The sequence below is a fragment of the Protomyctophum bolini genome (assembly GCF_963924005.1).
Source record: "Protomyctophum bolini genome assembly, chromosome: 17".
In the NCBI taxonomy this organism is placed as follows: Eukaryota; Metazoa; Chordata; class Actinopteri; order Myctophiformes; family Myctophidae; genus Protomyctophum; species Protomyctophum bolini.
Genome location: NC_137878.1, coordinates 18,349,225 through 18,365,620, shown reverse-complemented (window position 1 = coordinate 18,365,620; position 16,396 = coordinate 18,349,225). Strand labels below are relative to the sequence as shown.

Here is a 16,396-nt window from a genome sequence, read left to right as displayed (position 1 = left end):
TTTCACCAAAAAGCCATAATGGTCTGAAGTATAGCCTAAACTTGTGGGAAGGTTGTAAAAAGGGGTGGCACACCAAAACCAGGCAAGCACCCTGGGCGCGTTCCTGTGGGTCTGGAAGTTACCCTATACCTACACTGAGTTGCACCACTCAGTTCACACGGGTGTGATTTAAAAATGAGTTAATGATCTCTCAGATAATTTAAATAAAGGTTGAATGAATGGAATAAAAATAATAATAAAAATAATAAAATAAGGTGTGAAATACATAATACCAGAGGTGAAATTACTGGACTATAGGCCTATGAGTATGGACCCAAGAGGAACACCCTTAAAATAGTTATATAAATATATATAATGTGTGTGTGTGTGTGTGTGTGTGTGTGTGTGTGTGTGTGTGTGTGTGTGTGTGTGTGTGTGTGTGTGTGTCTGTGAAAACATGTATTTATTTATTTATGATTATTATGATTATTTTAAATGGCAACTATCTCTAGCTAGACTATACTCTAGCACACTAACGGCGACCTATTGGCAACGAACTCATCAATTTATATAGTGTCGCTCATTGTTTAAGCGAAGACGACACCTGCTGCACTTCAGGTTTAGGTCAATGCTGAACAGTGAAACCTGACCGTTTGGAGAATTAGGGTCAATTAATTTAACACTGGGGGGCACAGTGTCAGAACAACTTTGTTGTTGTTGTTGTAGTCTATGGTAAGTAAATACATCCCAATGGTTTTAATTACACGCACGCGCGCTGAGCTGTATGATATTTCATATTTTAGGGACATATTTAGACTAGTCATAGTAGAACCCTGACGGCTGAACTATAGTGTAGCTCAGCCGTCAGTGTTATAGGCTACTATATGCCCCTAAAATGTAGAGCGGGTTTGCGCACAAAGGCACACACGCACTTTTAGACCCAGTCCTATTTTAAAGTGTGAATATGCGGGGCTGAGGGGGCTCGCTCGGCCTATAATGTCGAATTTAGACTTCTTTAAGACTGCGTTCTCCACACTTCTTGTTTCCCTGGGCCTAGAACATCCAAGTGGGCTGTGCAATCTGACCCATGCGCACATCGACTTTAGAGTGTGGGTTTAAAGACGAGGGGATTCCCCAGCCCAGTTGAATATGGTGGCGAGAGGAGAGGTGAGTGGATGCAGTTATGCCAACAAGCCGATTATCCTGAGTCCTCTGTCAATTTATTTGTGCTCTCATAGGGTCGCGTAATCCATCTGGAGACGCTCAATCCGGTGCCACGCAACGAGAGCGCAGAGCTGTCCCTGCGTCTCAGCAACCCTCGCCTTTACTTGGCAAAGTTACTTTAACTGGAAGAAAACGGATTTAAAGGAGTTGTCTTTAAATGTTTTGTGATATTAAACGCGTGGATGAAGTTGGAACTTTTGGAATATTGGAGCCGGACAACATGGAATGTAGTTTGCACTAATCCCGAAGGGCACTAGCCTAAATGCAATAGCCTACCTATACCAGTAGGCTAATCATTATAGCCTCAATCAAATTGAACTGGAAAGTAGGATAAGGGTACAAGCCGGGTAGGCTAAATTATCTTCAAATGGCCAGTCCCTCAAGAAATACAGACAAAAAGAAAGGGGCGAAGGAGAGTCCGAGACCGAGTCCTGGCAAGAAAGGGAACACACCAACGAATCGTAGTTGGCGCAACATCAACTTCACGGAATGCAGGAGATCTGGATCCCAGAAGTCAAGCGGCGGGACCAAGACGCTGTTGAACTTGGTCCAGACGCACAACGCAGAATACACAGTAAACCCTGACGGGGATTCGGCCGAATCGGACATAACAAGTACCAATGTCGGGGTTAACGGAAGTGAGGCCAACCCTACGGGTTCTTATCAGGGGGAAGAAGATGTACAAGTGGACGACCGGTCCACATTCTTCCAGAGACAGTTTGGCGCTATGCTGCAGCCAGGAGTTAACAAATTCTCATTACGCTTGTTTGGGAGCCAAAAAGGAGTAGAAGCCGAGCAGGCTCGGGTTAAATCATTTGGAGTATGGATTATCCACCCATACAGTGACTTCAGGTAACCGAGAGATTTGATTATGATTAACCCCTGCGATTAACCCATGCTCTCTCATCAATTGGTTTGTGAATAAACGTCCCTTTGCACCACAAATCCACGATCTCTCTCACACAGCAGTAAGAAACAAGTGGATGACAGTGCTAGAGGGGGGGGGTTAATGAGATTATGTGTAAGTAGTGTAAGTGTTAGTATAGTGTCAGGGCCCACGCCAGATTAATCCATGTGAGTTTACTATTCATAAACAATCAGTGAGTGAAACAGTTAGCAAATGATAACTGTATAGTCAGCTCAGATGGTTCCAAGAGCAGCAGCTGTTGTCATTCTCATAAAGAACATGATAAGGCGATGAAAGGATTTGATTACTGATACAGTGGGTACATACAGACAGTATAGGACTAGATCATCTGGATTAACAGTACCCTTGGGCCTTGGTGCCTGCATGTCTCTCACGCTCTAAAGCACCAACAAAGAAATACACTGAACCCAACATTTCATGACAGCCCTTTGTGTTCCATTTTTGTGCCCAATATTTTTTGCGCTATAGTTTACTTTGCTTTTAGGAGGATTTATCAGAACACTCTTTTGGCAACACAGTTTATGGAAGATTTCTTATATATTTGGCTCAGCTTCTAATAATAGATTGTATCAAATGTAAACGTTTTTTCCATTTAAACATCAGGCCGGGAAGAAGGGATAAATCCATGTGGAGGGATTATTGCCCATGAGAACCGAACCCCCATAATTCCAATCCAACTCCTTACTCTCTATAATAATAGATACAGAGACATCTGAGGTGGAGATTACAACAGGCCAGCATTTCCTTTTATTGAGTTGTCTTTAAAGTGGATGAGAGGAAAAAGCTTGTTTTTTCTGATCTTTATTTAAAATGGCCTGCTGTTCTGTACTATATATATCCCTATACTGTGAGTGGCTTGCAACAATGGGTTTGCCAGGAAATGATGCTTAATATCTCAATCTATCTATTTTTAAGGTTGACTTTATGACATTTGTGACAATCAGTTGTTTAAAAATAGGTGTTTCTTTGCAAAATAAGGGCATTACCTTCAAATGTGGGTGTTTCACTTTTATAACAGGAATCAAAAAAGGGCATGGCTTTAAAAAATATATATATATCTGTAAAAAATTGGGGGAAAAAATGCCTTTTTTCACAAAGCCACGTGTGACCTTTGTGATGATTGATTCGGTCTCGCTTCCCAAGTTCCTCTGCTTTGGATTTGAGCAGAGGAACTTGATCACACACACATCTATTATTACATTTGGGAGAATTCCACACCCACATGTTTGTGCCCATGGTGCACACTACTTTGTGCGTCAGTTGTGCCGTTGACGCCTGTGCTTTGTCGACGTGATACGTCACTGTCTTGACCTCTGCGTCGTCAACCTAGCGTTGTGGGGTCTGCGACTACTGACCAAACACAGCGCGGCTTTCCTACACCTAGCTTTTGCAGTTCTCTCGCTCAGTGTTCAAAGTGAAAGTAGCCCTTTTCTGTATCGCATCGAACAAGGGAAAGGTATCCAGCATGGACAAAAGACGTTCAGTGGCCAATGGCCAAAGACACATTGCGTGCGCCCACACAACCTGCCTAGCACAGACAAAACACGGTCAGTGGCCAAAGACACATCGCTGTCAGCCTGTCTAATATGCATTCATCTTAGACAAGTCTTGCTTAGTGTAAATACTAAAGGCCTATTCATACTCCAGTTGTAGGTGACTAGAAACTCGACCGGCCTTTCGCCAGTCTCGATTCTAACTCCACACGTCCTTGTCTCCCTTGCGACGTTGCACTGCAAGTTGTAGTGAGCAAGGAAGGTGTGTTGATGTGAGTAATGAGTGTAATGGGTGCACATGGAGAATAGGGTGTAAATGCAGACAGGTAGTAGTTGTAAATAGGGGTGCAAAACGGTTCCGTTATCCCACGGTGTAGTTTGTACCTGGGTATGGGGTATGGTTTCGGTACAGAAAAAAAGAGAAAAGTTTTCTTCGTTTTTTCATATTCAGACATATTCCAGTATTTATTGTGAAATGTACCTTTTCGCTGTTATTGCTGTCATTCATTATCATACTCGAGAGGAAAAATGCATCCAATGCAGTGCACGCACATGGAGACTGCAGGCAGGGAGAGAGAGAGGGGGGGGGGTCAGCCGGCCAGGGGGTGTAAATCATGTCGCACAGAAAAGTTTAGTTTACAATGAAGATCGACATTTAGTCGCTGTAGTCGATGTAATGCTTAAACTATTTCAATAAGAGTTCCTATCTACAGTCATGGAGTATTTCGTTGGGACTTTTGGACATTTCAGACGGAAATTATGTTTAATAAGCTCCTGCTACGACTCCTGCTACGACAATATGCGAAAGGGACATACTCCAAGCAAAGTTTGCATCTGATACAGTAGTGTTATTTCTGTCCACTGCTCTCCCTTGACGCTGTGCAGATGAATGAAGACAGTGCTTGTACTTGTACTTTCACTTGTCTCTTCAGCAGCATAGCTCACAGATAGCACAGGCTGTCAGACATGCGCGGTGCCTGGTAAATGCGCGTATGCGTGTGCCCACGTTCCCCACACACACGCGGCAGTAGCCAAAGAGCATGTGCACATATACCCCACACACACACGGCTGTCATGTTATATAAAGACAATTGACACAATGAATTGACACATGCACAACTGCAGATTATAGGAAAATTGAAATCACAGATTCGTGGAGAATTAAGGGAGAGGGAGAGCCGTCACGCACTTAATCCCGACCATAGCTGTCTGCCCGTGGTTTTAAAGCCAAACCACACCAATGGGTCGCCATGCAAGTCCTTGCAACCCAACAGTTGTGAGTAGATGCATGGCGACCCATTGGTGTGGTTTGGGCCATTGAATTGAACCAGTTGAATCACTTGGGTCAACAGATATCACACTGCAGAGACGAACGCTAAAACCGTCTCGACCCTTTGGTGTGGTTTGGGCTTTTGGATTATACAAGAGTGGGGAAAGAACACAACTTTGGGGTGAGCTGGTGGATGATGTTAATTCTCCAGACAACCCATTCACCCTTACCCTCTGGGTTCTATTTGTGAGGAAATCCAGAACCCAACCAATAATATAGTCTAAGCCAAAGTGAACTCAATGTTCAACAAGTATGTGTGGCTGAGTGGTGTTTCTTTCTAACCTGGAAGTCAGCAAGAAACATGCTAGGCTGCTTTTTGTTGACTTCTCATCTGCCTTTAACACCATACACAAATAAATGAGCAGCCAAAGTTGGAACTGGAACACTGGGTAGTGGGAATTCTCCTAATTGGCTGACAATTTCTGTTTATTAAAGAGCTGGAAAGACAGGACAACTCCTGTCACTGAGCAAACACTATAGCAATCAGAATATAGAACTTTAAACTTGATTTAACCAAAACATATCAGCCTACCTTTAATGAAATGCTTTTTAATGTTGTTTGATTACTTAAAACAGACAAAGGGGAACTAAATGACACACTATGCCCGCACAGAAAACATAGTTTGCACACAACAAAAAAAATAGTTCAGCACCACGGACAGCTCTCATGTAATTTGAAGCAATCCCTCCATTCAACCACTTTGTCCACACCATGTTGGTGTGCAGCCCAGGGTTGTTACTTAAGATATTGGGCTGACCACCACTGTGGAGGCTGGGGGCTGTATTTTGCGTGTCTTAAGTACCAGGTCTTATTCCCTAACTTGAGTAAACTAAAGACCTGGAGGCGTGATCAATGCTCTTTGGCCACTCAGAATAGCCAAATGGCATTGATCACGCCTCCAGGTCTTTAGTTTACTCAAGTTAGGGAATAAGACCTGGTACTTAAGACACGCAAAATACAGCCCTGGGGGTTCAAATCCACCGTGGTGCATCCGGCCAGTAGGATACAATAGCAGTGACAGTATACACAAATGTGTGTGGGAAGGAATACATTGGCATAGCTAACAATGAAATGGGGGAGAAAAGGGTTAAAACGCAAATGTAAATTATTTGGTGTATCTGTAGGACACTCATCGGTAAGAGTGAAAAGCATAGCTGACCTCAGACATACTCTGGGGGGAGATCTAGGGCAGAAAAAGAGTGGACTGACTGACCTGAGATCATTGATTCTGGCAGTGAAAAACTTTTTTTTGTATATATCTATAGGAGGATATAGGATAGTTTGTGTAGCCTACCGTTTGGGCTATATCTTGCGCCACCCCTTACCCCCCTTTTCCCTAAACCTATTTGCCATTTCTTACTATTTTGAAAAACCTTTTAAAATAGTTCAAATAGCTGATCTATAAGCTCACAACGTGTAGATGTAGATTGGGTAGTTGAATATTTGACACGGTTCTTCAAAATAGTGCAAATTGGCAAATAAGTTTAGGGGTAAGGGGTGGCGCAAGACATAGGTCTTTATTGTACCGACAAGATATTGGAACAGAATGTTTTGTATTTCCAAGGGCTCATGTATTTTCCACTGAACGTTGAGGGGTAGAAGAACAAACATTAATTTGGTGTCCCTGTGTACCACAGAAGGAGAGATCGAGAAACTGACACAGAAAGAGACAGGGAATCCCTCAATTATAAAGCAACCTGAACCAGGGCTTATGAACATATCCAGACATCGGAGACCATGAACAGGTTGTGTAACATGGGGCAGTCAATGATGAATGTGACAGTGTATGTCTGTACAGTACTAACATTTGTATTGCGACAGTGATAGAGTGCTGTGTCACTGTATCAAATGTTTATACCTCCGAACTCAGGAGACTAGTTCATGTATTGCTAAATTAATCTTCATGAAGATCCTTATATAGGATGGGAATGTTGCTTGCCAATAAACGTGGGAGCAATTCTGTAATTCTTCTATACATATGTTGTATTTCTATATGTTACATTTCAGAAAACTCTAGAGCCTGTATCTATTCCAATATACATCAGGGGTTGTGGCTGTGGAAGTAACCTCTGGTCTCTCTGGCTGACAAACTCTAGCATGGTATACCAGGACTGAAGTGGTCTACATTTTTAATGACAAGAGTTCCTCTGGTAACACCGACAGGGTATAAGCCTTAAGGGTCATTTAGAAATGGATTGACAACTTGACAGACACACTGGACTTCTGATTGGATGGACTCCTATAAGAGCTGTGCTATATCACTCTATCACAGTAACAGGCGCGCTCCAATAGTAATGTACAATGATTGTATACCTTTCATTCCTATTTACTTTTTACACCCCAAACAAAGAGGTAGTAGCACACACCGTTAGTGGGGAGGTGTTGACCACGGGAGATAAACTTGAAAAAACTAAATATCACCAAAATAATACTTCATGCACCCATGCTCAGACCACACCTATCTTTGATCTTGGCCTTCATTGTGATCTTAACTATATACCTGTAAAGTTTCATGGCTCCATTGTTCGTGGGTGTGACACTATCATGTTGACAGAATATGTCCAATAGATAGACAAAGAGACAACAAAAGACAACAACACCAATCAACAACACGTACCTGGTCAACACCAGGAAGTACTGCAAAGGATTTCTGTGGTAGTTCCACTACAATAGGTTTGCGCTCGCACACACACACACACACACACACACACACACACACAAAGGCTGTCCGAGAACATTCGGGGTTGGCACTCGAATCTTAATTAATGTGCTTGAACCATTTTTTTTTCCCCCTTTTTTTTTATAATTTATTATTATCGTTTTACTCGAAAATATGCGATATGCATAATAAGAGTACTATGTTCATGTTGTGTTTACAATAATTTGAAAGTCCTGCATGGCAGCAGAAGAGACAAACACAGTGACACACACACACACTCAATGCGCTTCTGAGAGTAGCCTACACAGGTGGAACAAATTAATGAACGAGAGACAGCTAACGAACAAGCTACACTCTGTATTTATAGCTGCCTGCCAGCAAGCTTACAGACATTGGGAAGCCGAAGCATTTTTGTGAATTTGGTCTGACAAAAAATATGGACAGTCGTACAGGTACTCACAATTACCATGTTTTGGGGGCACACACAGCTCACCTTGTAAGTGTATCCATGAATGTAACAGCTAAACTGATCAATGCTAACACAGCCTGTTCCATTGTAGTAGTAGCCCTGATTGCAGCGGCAGCCTTCAGTGTTAGGACATGAGACTACATCAGACAAACCAGGGCATGGAGTGGCGCAGGGCTGTGCACAGGTCTCATAGTGGCTTTAAAGCTAGGGACATAAAAATCTATTAAATTAACTTCAACAATGCAAGACATTGTTGTTTCGATACAAATACATAGAGGTAGATACTTAACTATAGCCTACAATAGATTGTATCTGACAGGAACAGGACACTTACGGCATAAAGTAGGACTTTTCCAGTTCTGGATCTTCACACCAGAGTTTTGGCGATCTGTCATGTGCAACAATGCTATGGCAGAGCGTGGCTATGGCAATCTTGGTAGTATAAGATACTGGGTCTATTATGCCATGGCAGGCAGTAAAGGGACCTGTAGGGCTGGTAATGATTTTACAGTCTGCCTCCAATGCAGCTTTCTTGGAGTCTGTCCACACACACACACACACACACACACACACACACACACACACCTGTCTGTCTGTCCCTGCAGCTTTAGTAGTATATTAACCACCGTGACATCCATACTTTTCTTAAAAGAAAATGCTCCCCCCTTATCTTTTTTCTATGTACAGCTTAATGAAAATACATTTAATATTCACTTATAGTAGGCTACACATTTTACTGATCATTGTTACAATTCCTTGATCCAATATTGTCCTATATCCAGCTTTGAGGGTTTGTGTAAACACAAACATTGAATGCCTTTGACAAAGAATGGCCAGTTTTGAGGGTTTGAATGCCATTGACAATGCATGGCCAGTTTTGAGTGTCTGTGCAAACGCAAACATTAAATGCCATTGATAATGAATGGCCAGTTTTGAGTAACATTGTGTAAACACAAATATTGAAGACAAAATTGTGATTGCCCGGAATGAGATGATGTATGACGATGTATGATAAGAGCGCCCCTCACTTCACACATGTGTGATTGTTTTTTATTTTGTTTGGTTTTGTTACGTAGTTCAAGGGGGTAGGGAGGAATCCAGCCTAGGTCTTCCAGCATTGCACTAGCAACAGTGCCTCTAGAGAAGATAGTTAAAGCTGTTTCCTAACTTTCCTTCTCTACGTTTTCTCTATCAGTCTACAAAAGTAAACCCAATCCCAAATATCTTTTAAAAGAGGAAGAAGAAAAAAGACATCCTTTACAAACGACTTTAATATTTGTAGGATGATGTCTTTGTGGTGGTGTAGAGTGTGCAGAAAGGTGAGAGAATTCACTCACCAGATTAAACCGTATACCTCATTGACCGGAGTCACCCAGGGGTCTGGACTCTGGAGTGGACTCTCCTTTTCACCAAATCTAAAAAAATATATTTAAAAGCTCACAATGTGTTGGACTGTGTAGATCTGCTAGTTTGCTATAATATAAAGGCGTGGTGGTGCAACATTATGTGTGAGGGCCGTGTAGGTTGAAAGTGGTTACTGAATGCATGTGTGCACACAACATCTATAATGTGTCACATGTATTGTAGAAAAGGGGACGAGAGACAATAAAATCTGATGAATCTGCCAAAACAAATGTTCAGGGGTGGAAAATAATAATGATGCAAAAATAACTGAATTTGAGGTGCTAGGGGGTGGCAATTTCCATCACCTGTGATCCCAAATGATGCCCCTGCCAACCTCCAACCCCCTGTGCTGTGTAGGTTCTACTGGGACCTAGTGATGCTCTTGCTGATGATGAGCAACCTAGTGATCCTGCCATGGGGCATCACCTTCTTTGAGGACCAGAACACCCTGCCCTGGATCACCTTCAACGTCTGCTCCGACACACTCTTCCTCCTGGACCTGCTGTTCAACTTCCGCACTGGCATCCTCGAGGAGGACAGCAGCCACATCGTCCTGGACCCCGTGTTGATCCGCCGCGCCTACCTACGCACCTGGTTCATCGTGGACTTCGTCTCCTCCATCCCCGTCGACTATATCTTCCTCATTGTGGATCTCGAGTCTCGGTTGGAGTCTACCGACGTGTACCGCACGGCCCGCGCCATCCGCATCGTGCGCTTCACCAAGATCCTCAGCCTGCTGCGGCTCCTGCGACTCTCCCGTCTCATCCGCTACATCCACCAATGGGAGGAGGTGAGCAGGGCAAAGGGGGGAGAGAGAGACTGAATTGAGAGACAGAGAAAAAGTTTGCAATATTAGTATACGTAATTATAAGTATATACTGTATAATTATAATGTAAATCCAGTAAATAATCATTGCTATTATATATATATATATATCCATCCATAAGAATAAAATAGTCATGTAATTATTATCCTTTATATCCACTAGTGGGAGGAGATGTATTGAGGAGTTTGATTGGAGTAGAACAGATTGATTGATTGAAATATTTATTAAGTTTGCAGAATTACAGTACATTTCAAGCACAAACTCAATACAAAGACTGTTAACTGTGAGTGGACGACCCAATTAAGCATTACACTTTTTTACAAGAGGGTCCACCATGTTCAATTCATCAAAACATTTAGAGACGTACAAATAGACACTTCTATATAGTCAAAGAACAGAACAGGATTTCATCATAAAGGAGGTAAAAAGGGAAAATAAACTTATACAGTGAGGGGGGAAAAGGGGGGGGGGGGTAAATTTTACGAATTTAGTTTTGAATTGCAGCCGTCCGTAGGTGCCTAGAATGGTGATTTGTTATGCAAAAAACAATACAAAAAACACATTGCAGATTGCAGTGCAAAGCACAGCACAGGACGATTACAGCACATGCACACGAGGGAGGGAGATACAAAATAGAGAGATAAAGAGTGCATAAGATTGATTATTCTAAACAAGCAAAGTAATTTGCCACTCGACTTAATCCCCCAGCCTGACATCTCATTTGTCCTGTATGTCTCGGTCAGATTTGCCATATGACCTATGACCTGGCCAGTGCGGTGGTGCGTCTAGTCAACCTGATTGGCATGATGTTTCTGCTGTGCCACTGGGATGGCTGTATGGCCTTTATGGTACCCATGCTGCAGGACTTCCCTCCAGACTGCTGGGTCGCAAAGAGCAACATAGTGGTGAGTAGGCTGCCAGTGACATCACGAGAGCAACATAGTGGTGAGTAGGCTGCCAGTGACATCACTAGAGCAACATAGTGGTGACACTAGAGTAGGGTGCCAGTGTCATTACAATCATGTAGTGGCAGTAACTCGCATAATATTCTGGTTACTTTTCGAAAAGCCCATGGAGAAAATTAACGGGGAATCATTTCCTGGGCTACTCGTCGTTCTGAAAGAGGGCGGGACTGCGACGCTCTATAATGTGCTATTACAAGAATCCAGAACATGACAGTTGAGTAGGGTGCCAGTGACATCACTATGAACCTATGAGCCTGAGTAGGGTGCTGTGCCAGTGACATGACATCACTATGTGATGGTGCGTTCACACGTGCAGTTGAAATGATGCAAAGAAACGAGTCTTTGTTGATTTGTTGAGTTGGAGCAGCTACATGCATCGTTGCGTCTTTGCAATGTCATGGCATTGTAGACTGCATCATTTAATCTGCCCTGTGTGAACGCAACATGAGCCTGGATGCATGAGGTTAAATTATGTGATTTAAGAGGTACACCAGTAAAGGATTTACTTTATTTGCGACAACGTTTCGAGCCTTAGGGTATCAATTTCGTGATCCTGTGAATCCTTTACCTGGAAAATTGTGTGCGGGCTCTACATCTCAATATTACTGTGTGTAAATAGGTATGCTTTGGATTTCCTTTATTCCCAGTTGCCAAGAAAACCAAGGGCTTTACATTCAGTAAGACAGTACTTAATATTTATATTTTTGGTTGCCAGTTTCTTTTTCTTATTTTTTTCATAATATCCATTTTTATTAACTTCATTAGTAAGACCACACTTAACTTAATTTTATTGAAACGAAATGAGATGAATGTGGAATGGGATGAGGAACCGATCTACAAGCGCAGTACTCACATGTTTGGTCTGATCAAACAAGCCGGTTGCAGAGATCGCAGGTGTATTTATACTGTGGTGATTGCAACAATTATTGGTTTTGGTGAGTGAAGGCAGCTGTAGTGGATGGTGATTGTGAATGGGGAGTGGCTAATGAGTGAAGGCAGAATGGTGAAATCACCCCTCAACTATATCTGCCAGAAATATGGGGAGGGGATGGGGAGGATATGGCCCAAAATATTGACTTGTCCCTTGGGCAGGGTAGGATCCATTCCAAATTTCTGCGGGTCTCGGTCGGATCATCTGAAATGCAATTACCCGAAATAACCGTGAGGATCCGAGCTTTATATATTAAACCCTTCAACTTTAAAAATAGGTTTAAAAAATAGACATGCGTTCGTTGTAATTATTACATTCTAAAGTCCATATTGTCTGTTGAACAGAGTCAAGGGCTGGGTCTTGTCATGCACCTCGACATGAGTGAGAGCGCTCTCTCTCTTCACTTGTTCATGTTCATTTATTTACTTTTTTTCTGTTGTGGCACAATTTCTGCCAGTCATCTCACTTCCCTCATTTTAATTATGTTTTTCAGAACGCAACATGGGAAGTCCAGTATTCCTATGCCCTGTTCATGGCCATGAGCCACATGCTGTGTATAGGATACGGTACCAATCCCCCAGAAGGCATAAGTGATGTTTGGCTAACCATAATGAGTATGATTGTGGGAGCCACCTGTTATGCCATGTTCCTGGGTCATGCTACAAACCTGGTCCAATCCTTGGATGCATCACGTCGTCAGTATCAGGATAAGGTATTCATTTTGTAGCCTACTATAGGTTTTTATATTGCACAGTACAATTCAGAACAGTATTGCATTGATACATGATTGGATGCTTCCTTTACCTTCACTGCGGCATAATAATAATAAAAACTAGAACATTTTTGACCTTGCTCTTATGACCTTGACCTTTTCAACCCTTTCAACGTGACTTTGGGGAGCCTTCTGTTCATTGCCATCATATTTCATGGATTTTTGCCATTCCTTTTGTTAACTGACTTGTTTCATATGCAGAGATAACGAAACATGTATGTTTTGTTACCTCAAATACCATAAAATATGCTAATGACATACTGTACAGATTCCAAACATTTGGACCTATACATGCTGCTTTACCAGTACAGTTAACAGTACTGTACCTTACCAGCATTGTCACGAGGGCTACAATGTGCTCCAGGCCCAGGGTTTATGTCCAAAATGGCTATTATTTTATAGGACTGTTTGTAGTTGTACCTTATGCGCAGGATGTCAAATGCCTGGGGAATATACTGTACTAATATTATCTAATGGGCTTTGACCCTTTACAGCAGGGATAGGCAAATGGTCTTCTGGCAATCTGGGAGCCAGAAAGTATGGATTCCATCCCTGCTACTTTCTAAGTGTCTTTGAGTAGCAAACTTTGGACGCCTTTGATCTTGAAAAAAAAGTTAATCATCTCTTCGGGGGGAGCCTGCTAAGCATTCTCTCAAGTTTCATGATAATCTGCCGATCTGTTCTCAAAGTTATCTTGCTAACCAACAAACACACTTTAGACACAAACTAACCGACTGCGCCAATTACAATACCCTGCCATCTAAATTACAATACCCTGCCTTGTAAATGACTGAACGGTACGTAAGTTATTGGTTAACAACAGAACGTTTTTTTTCATCTGAAATTGCATACAAATTAAGCATTAACCATGTGTTTCACACAAATGTTTTCAGTATAAGCAGGTGGAGCAGTACATGTCATTCCACAAGCTGCCAGCTGACATGAGACAGCGGATTCATGACTACTATGAGCACCGCTTCCAAGGCAAAATGTTTAATGAGGAGAGTATCCTTGGAGAGCTCAGCGACCCACTGAAAGAGGTCTTTTACACTTAAAAACTATGGATTCAACTATGGCTTCAATAAACACGCACGCACACACACACACACACACATGCACGCACAAATACACACACACACACACACACACACACACACACACACACACACACACACACACACACACACACACACACGCTTAGATTAACTGGTTACATTATGCTGCACACATTGTAAAAGGACAGACGAATGCCTTGTCTAACTTGTCTCCATTGGCTCTATACAGTCTGATTGGGGTGAAAGACCAGCATCCCGCATTGTCATTAGTTTTCTTGGTTGAACAAAGTAAAGATAATTTTATTTGATATTCTGCCACTTGTATAATTGGATGACTGAATATTTCTAGCCTGACATAGCTTCTAAATACCTCCTGTCTTCCATTTTTCATTAATAGGAGATAGTCAGCTTCAACTGCCGTGGGCTGGTGGCCAACATGCCACTGTTTGCCGACACCGACCCTCATTTTGTGTCAGTGATTCTCACCAAGCTGCAGTTTGAAGTATTTCAACCTTTGGATTTAATCATACGGGAAGGAACTCTAGGCCGTAAAATGTACTTCATCCAACATGGCTGTGTGACTGTCTTGGCGCGTGGCGTAAACGAGCAAAGGCTCAGCGATGGATCCTACTTTGGGGGTAAGTATTACATGCCTCCAACAGCCGTAACTGGCATACATCCACACTAGCCTAAACTATTAACCCATTTTGGGCGGGTTCGCATTATGTTATGCTTTAGCTATTGAAAAATAGCAGATCTACAAGCTCATAACGCACCACTCGGTGGCGCGCTATGAGCTTGTAGATCTGCTATTTTTGAAAAATCGAAGAACGACTGACATAGAAACATAGCTTTTTTAGAAAACTGTCAGAATGTAGAAGACATTTTTTAAATCTGATCTCAGGTTAAAATGGGTTTTAAGGTTCCCCTGGCAGATTGCTCTATATATAGAATACATATACACTGTAGAAGTCCTTCCATAAAGTGACTGTCTTCCCTCTGTGGCACACAGAGATATGCCTGCTAAACCAAGGAAGGCGAACAGCCAGTGTGAGAGCAGAAAGCTACTGCCGCCTGTACTCCCTCAGCGTGGACAGCTTCAACGAGGTTCTGGAGGAGCATCCATTGATACGAAGCGCATTCGAGGATGTGGCCGACCGCCTGGACCGGTGTCAATCGCGGAAACCCAGTGTCATCCAATCGCGGAAACCCAGCATCATTATCCCCCCCACCAGCATCATCCCCCCCCTCATCATCCATCAACAGACAGAGAGAACAGTGACAACAGAACAGAACACCTTGTAAACAGTTCCCCAGGCTGTGTGTCCACTGCATGGGAATCCCTCTTCTCTGCACTGGGTTCTTTATCATGTTCTTTTCATTTAAAAGAAAATATGCTGGGGCACTATGGCACAGTCGGTAGCGCTGTCGCCTCACAGCTACAAGGTCCCAGGTTTGATTCCCGCCGGGGACACTGTGGGCGCGGGGGCGTGTTCTCTCCCCTGCGTCATCAGCACCCATACCCTATAGGTGAAAGGGCCTTTCTGCAGAAAGTTTGTGGAGTTTGCATCATGTTCTCCCCATGTCCCCTAGGGTAGGTACAGTGGTGGAAAAAGTACTAAAATGTTTTACTTAAGTAAAAGTATCAATACTGCAATGTAGATGTACTCCGTTACAAGTAGAAGTCCCGTATTAAAAAAGTACAAAAAGTACAAAAGTATCGGCATCAAAAGTAAAAGTAAAAGTAAAAGTACTCATATTGCAGAATGTCCCATTTCTCAAGTTCAAAATGTGTAAAAAATGTTTTGAAAATAGTCGATCTACAAGCTCATAATGCATTGCATCGCGACACATTGTGAGCTTGTAGATCTGCTATTTTCAAATGGCCAAAATGTATATAGGGTTGAAGTGGTTAATTCTTTCTAGTCAAAATAAAAAATTCCAAAGTAACTAGTAACTTAAAGGACAACTTTAGTTTTTTCCAAACAAGATTCATGTTTTAGTTTGTTATTAGAGAAAGTAAAAGATGAGTGTTCGTTTTAGGGATTTTAGCTATTTTTGGCGATGTTAAATTAAAATAAATAAATAAGAGAATGCTGATGTGCATTGCCGACAGTCATTAAAGTGCAATATTTGTAACTTTTAGCATAAAAATACTGCTTTCTACAGTTGCTTCACTAAAGACATAGCCTAGCAACCTATCAGAACCAGCTCTGTTTAGCACGAAACCTAAATACACGTGTTGGTGGATGTCTTAAGCCTGATTTACTTTGTTTGCACGACAGAGCATAAATTAGGCATCATGGTCACTAGTAAAAGTCCACAACACTCCTAATGATTTTGACATGTGAATGGAATG

At 42.3% G+C, this 16,396-nt stretch overlaps 1 protein-coding gene across 1 annotated transcript; it reads left to right on the top strand.

Moving 5' to 3' along the window:
- Positions 1 to 1,906: 1,906 nt before the first annotated feature.
- Positions 1,907 to 15,342, top strand: hcn3 (hyperpolarization activated cyclic nucleotide-gated potassium channel 3; the record flags this gene model as incomplete). Its single annotated transcript, XM_080787131.1, has 7 exons — positions 1,907 to 2,055; positions 9,845 to 10,277; positions 11,058 to 11,219; positions 12,704 to 12,922; positions 13,876 to 14,022; positions 14,435 to 14,675; positions 15,050 to 15,342. The coding sequence occupies exons 1-7, from the start codon at positions 1,931 to 1,933 to the stop codon at positions 15,340 to 15,342; spliced, it is 1,620 nt and encodes a 539-aa protein (XP_080643257.1). The 5' UTR covers positions 1,907 to 1,930.
- Positions 15,343 to 16,396: the final 1,054 nt, after the last annotated feature.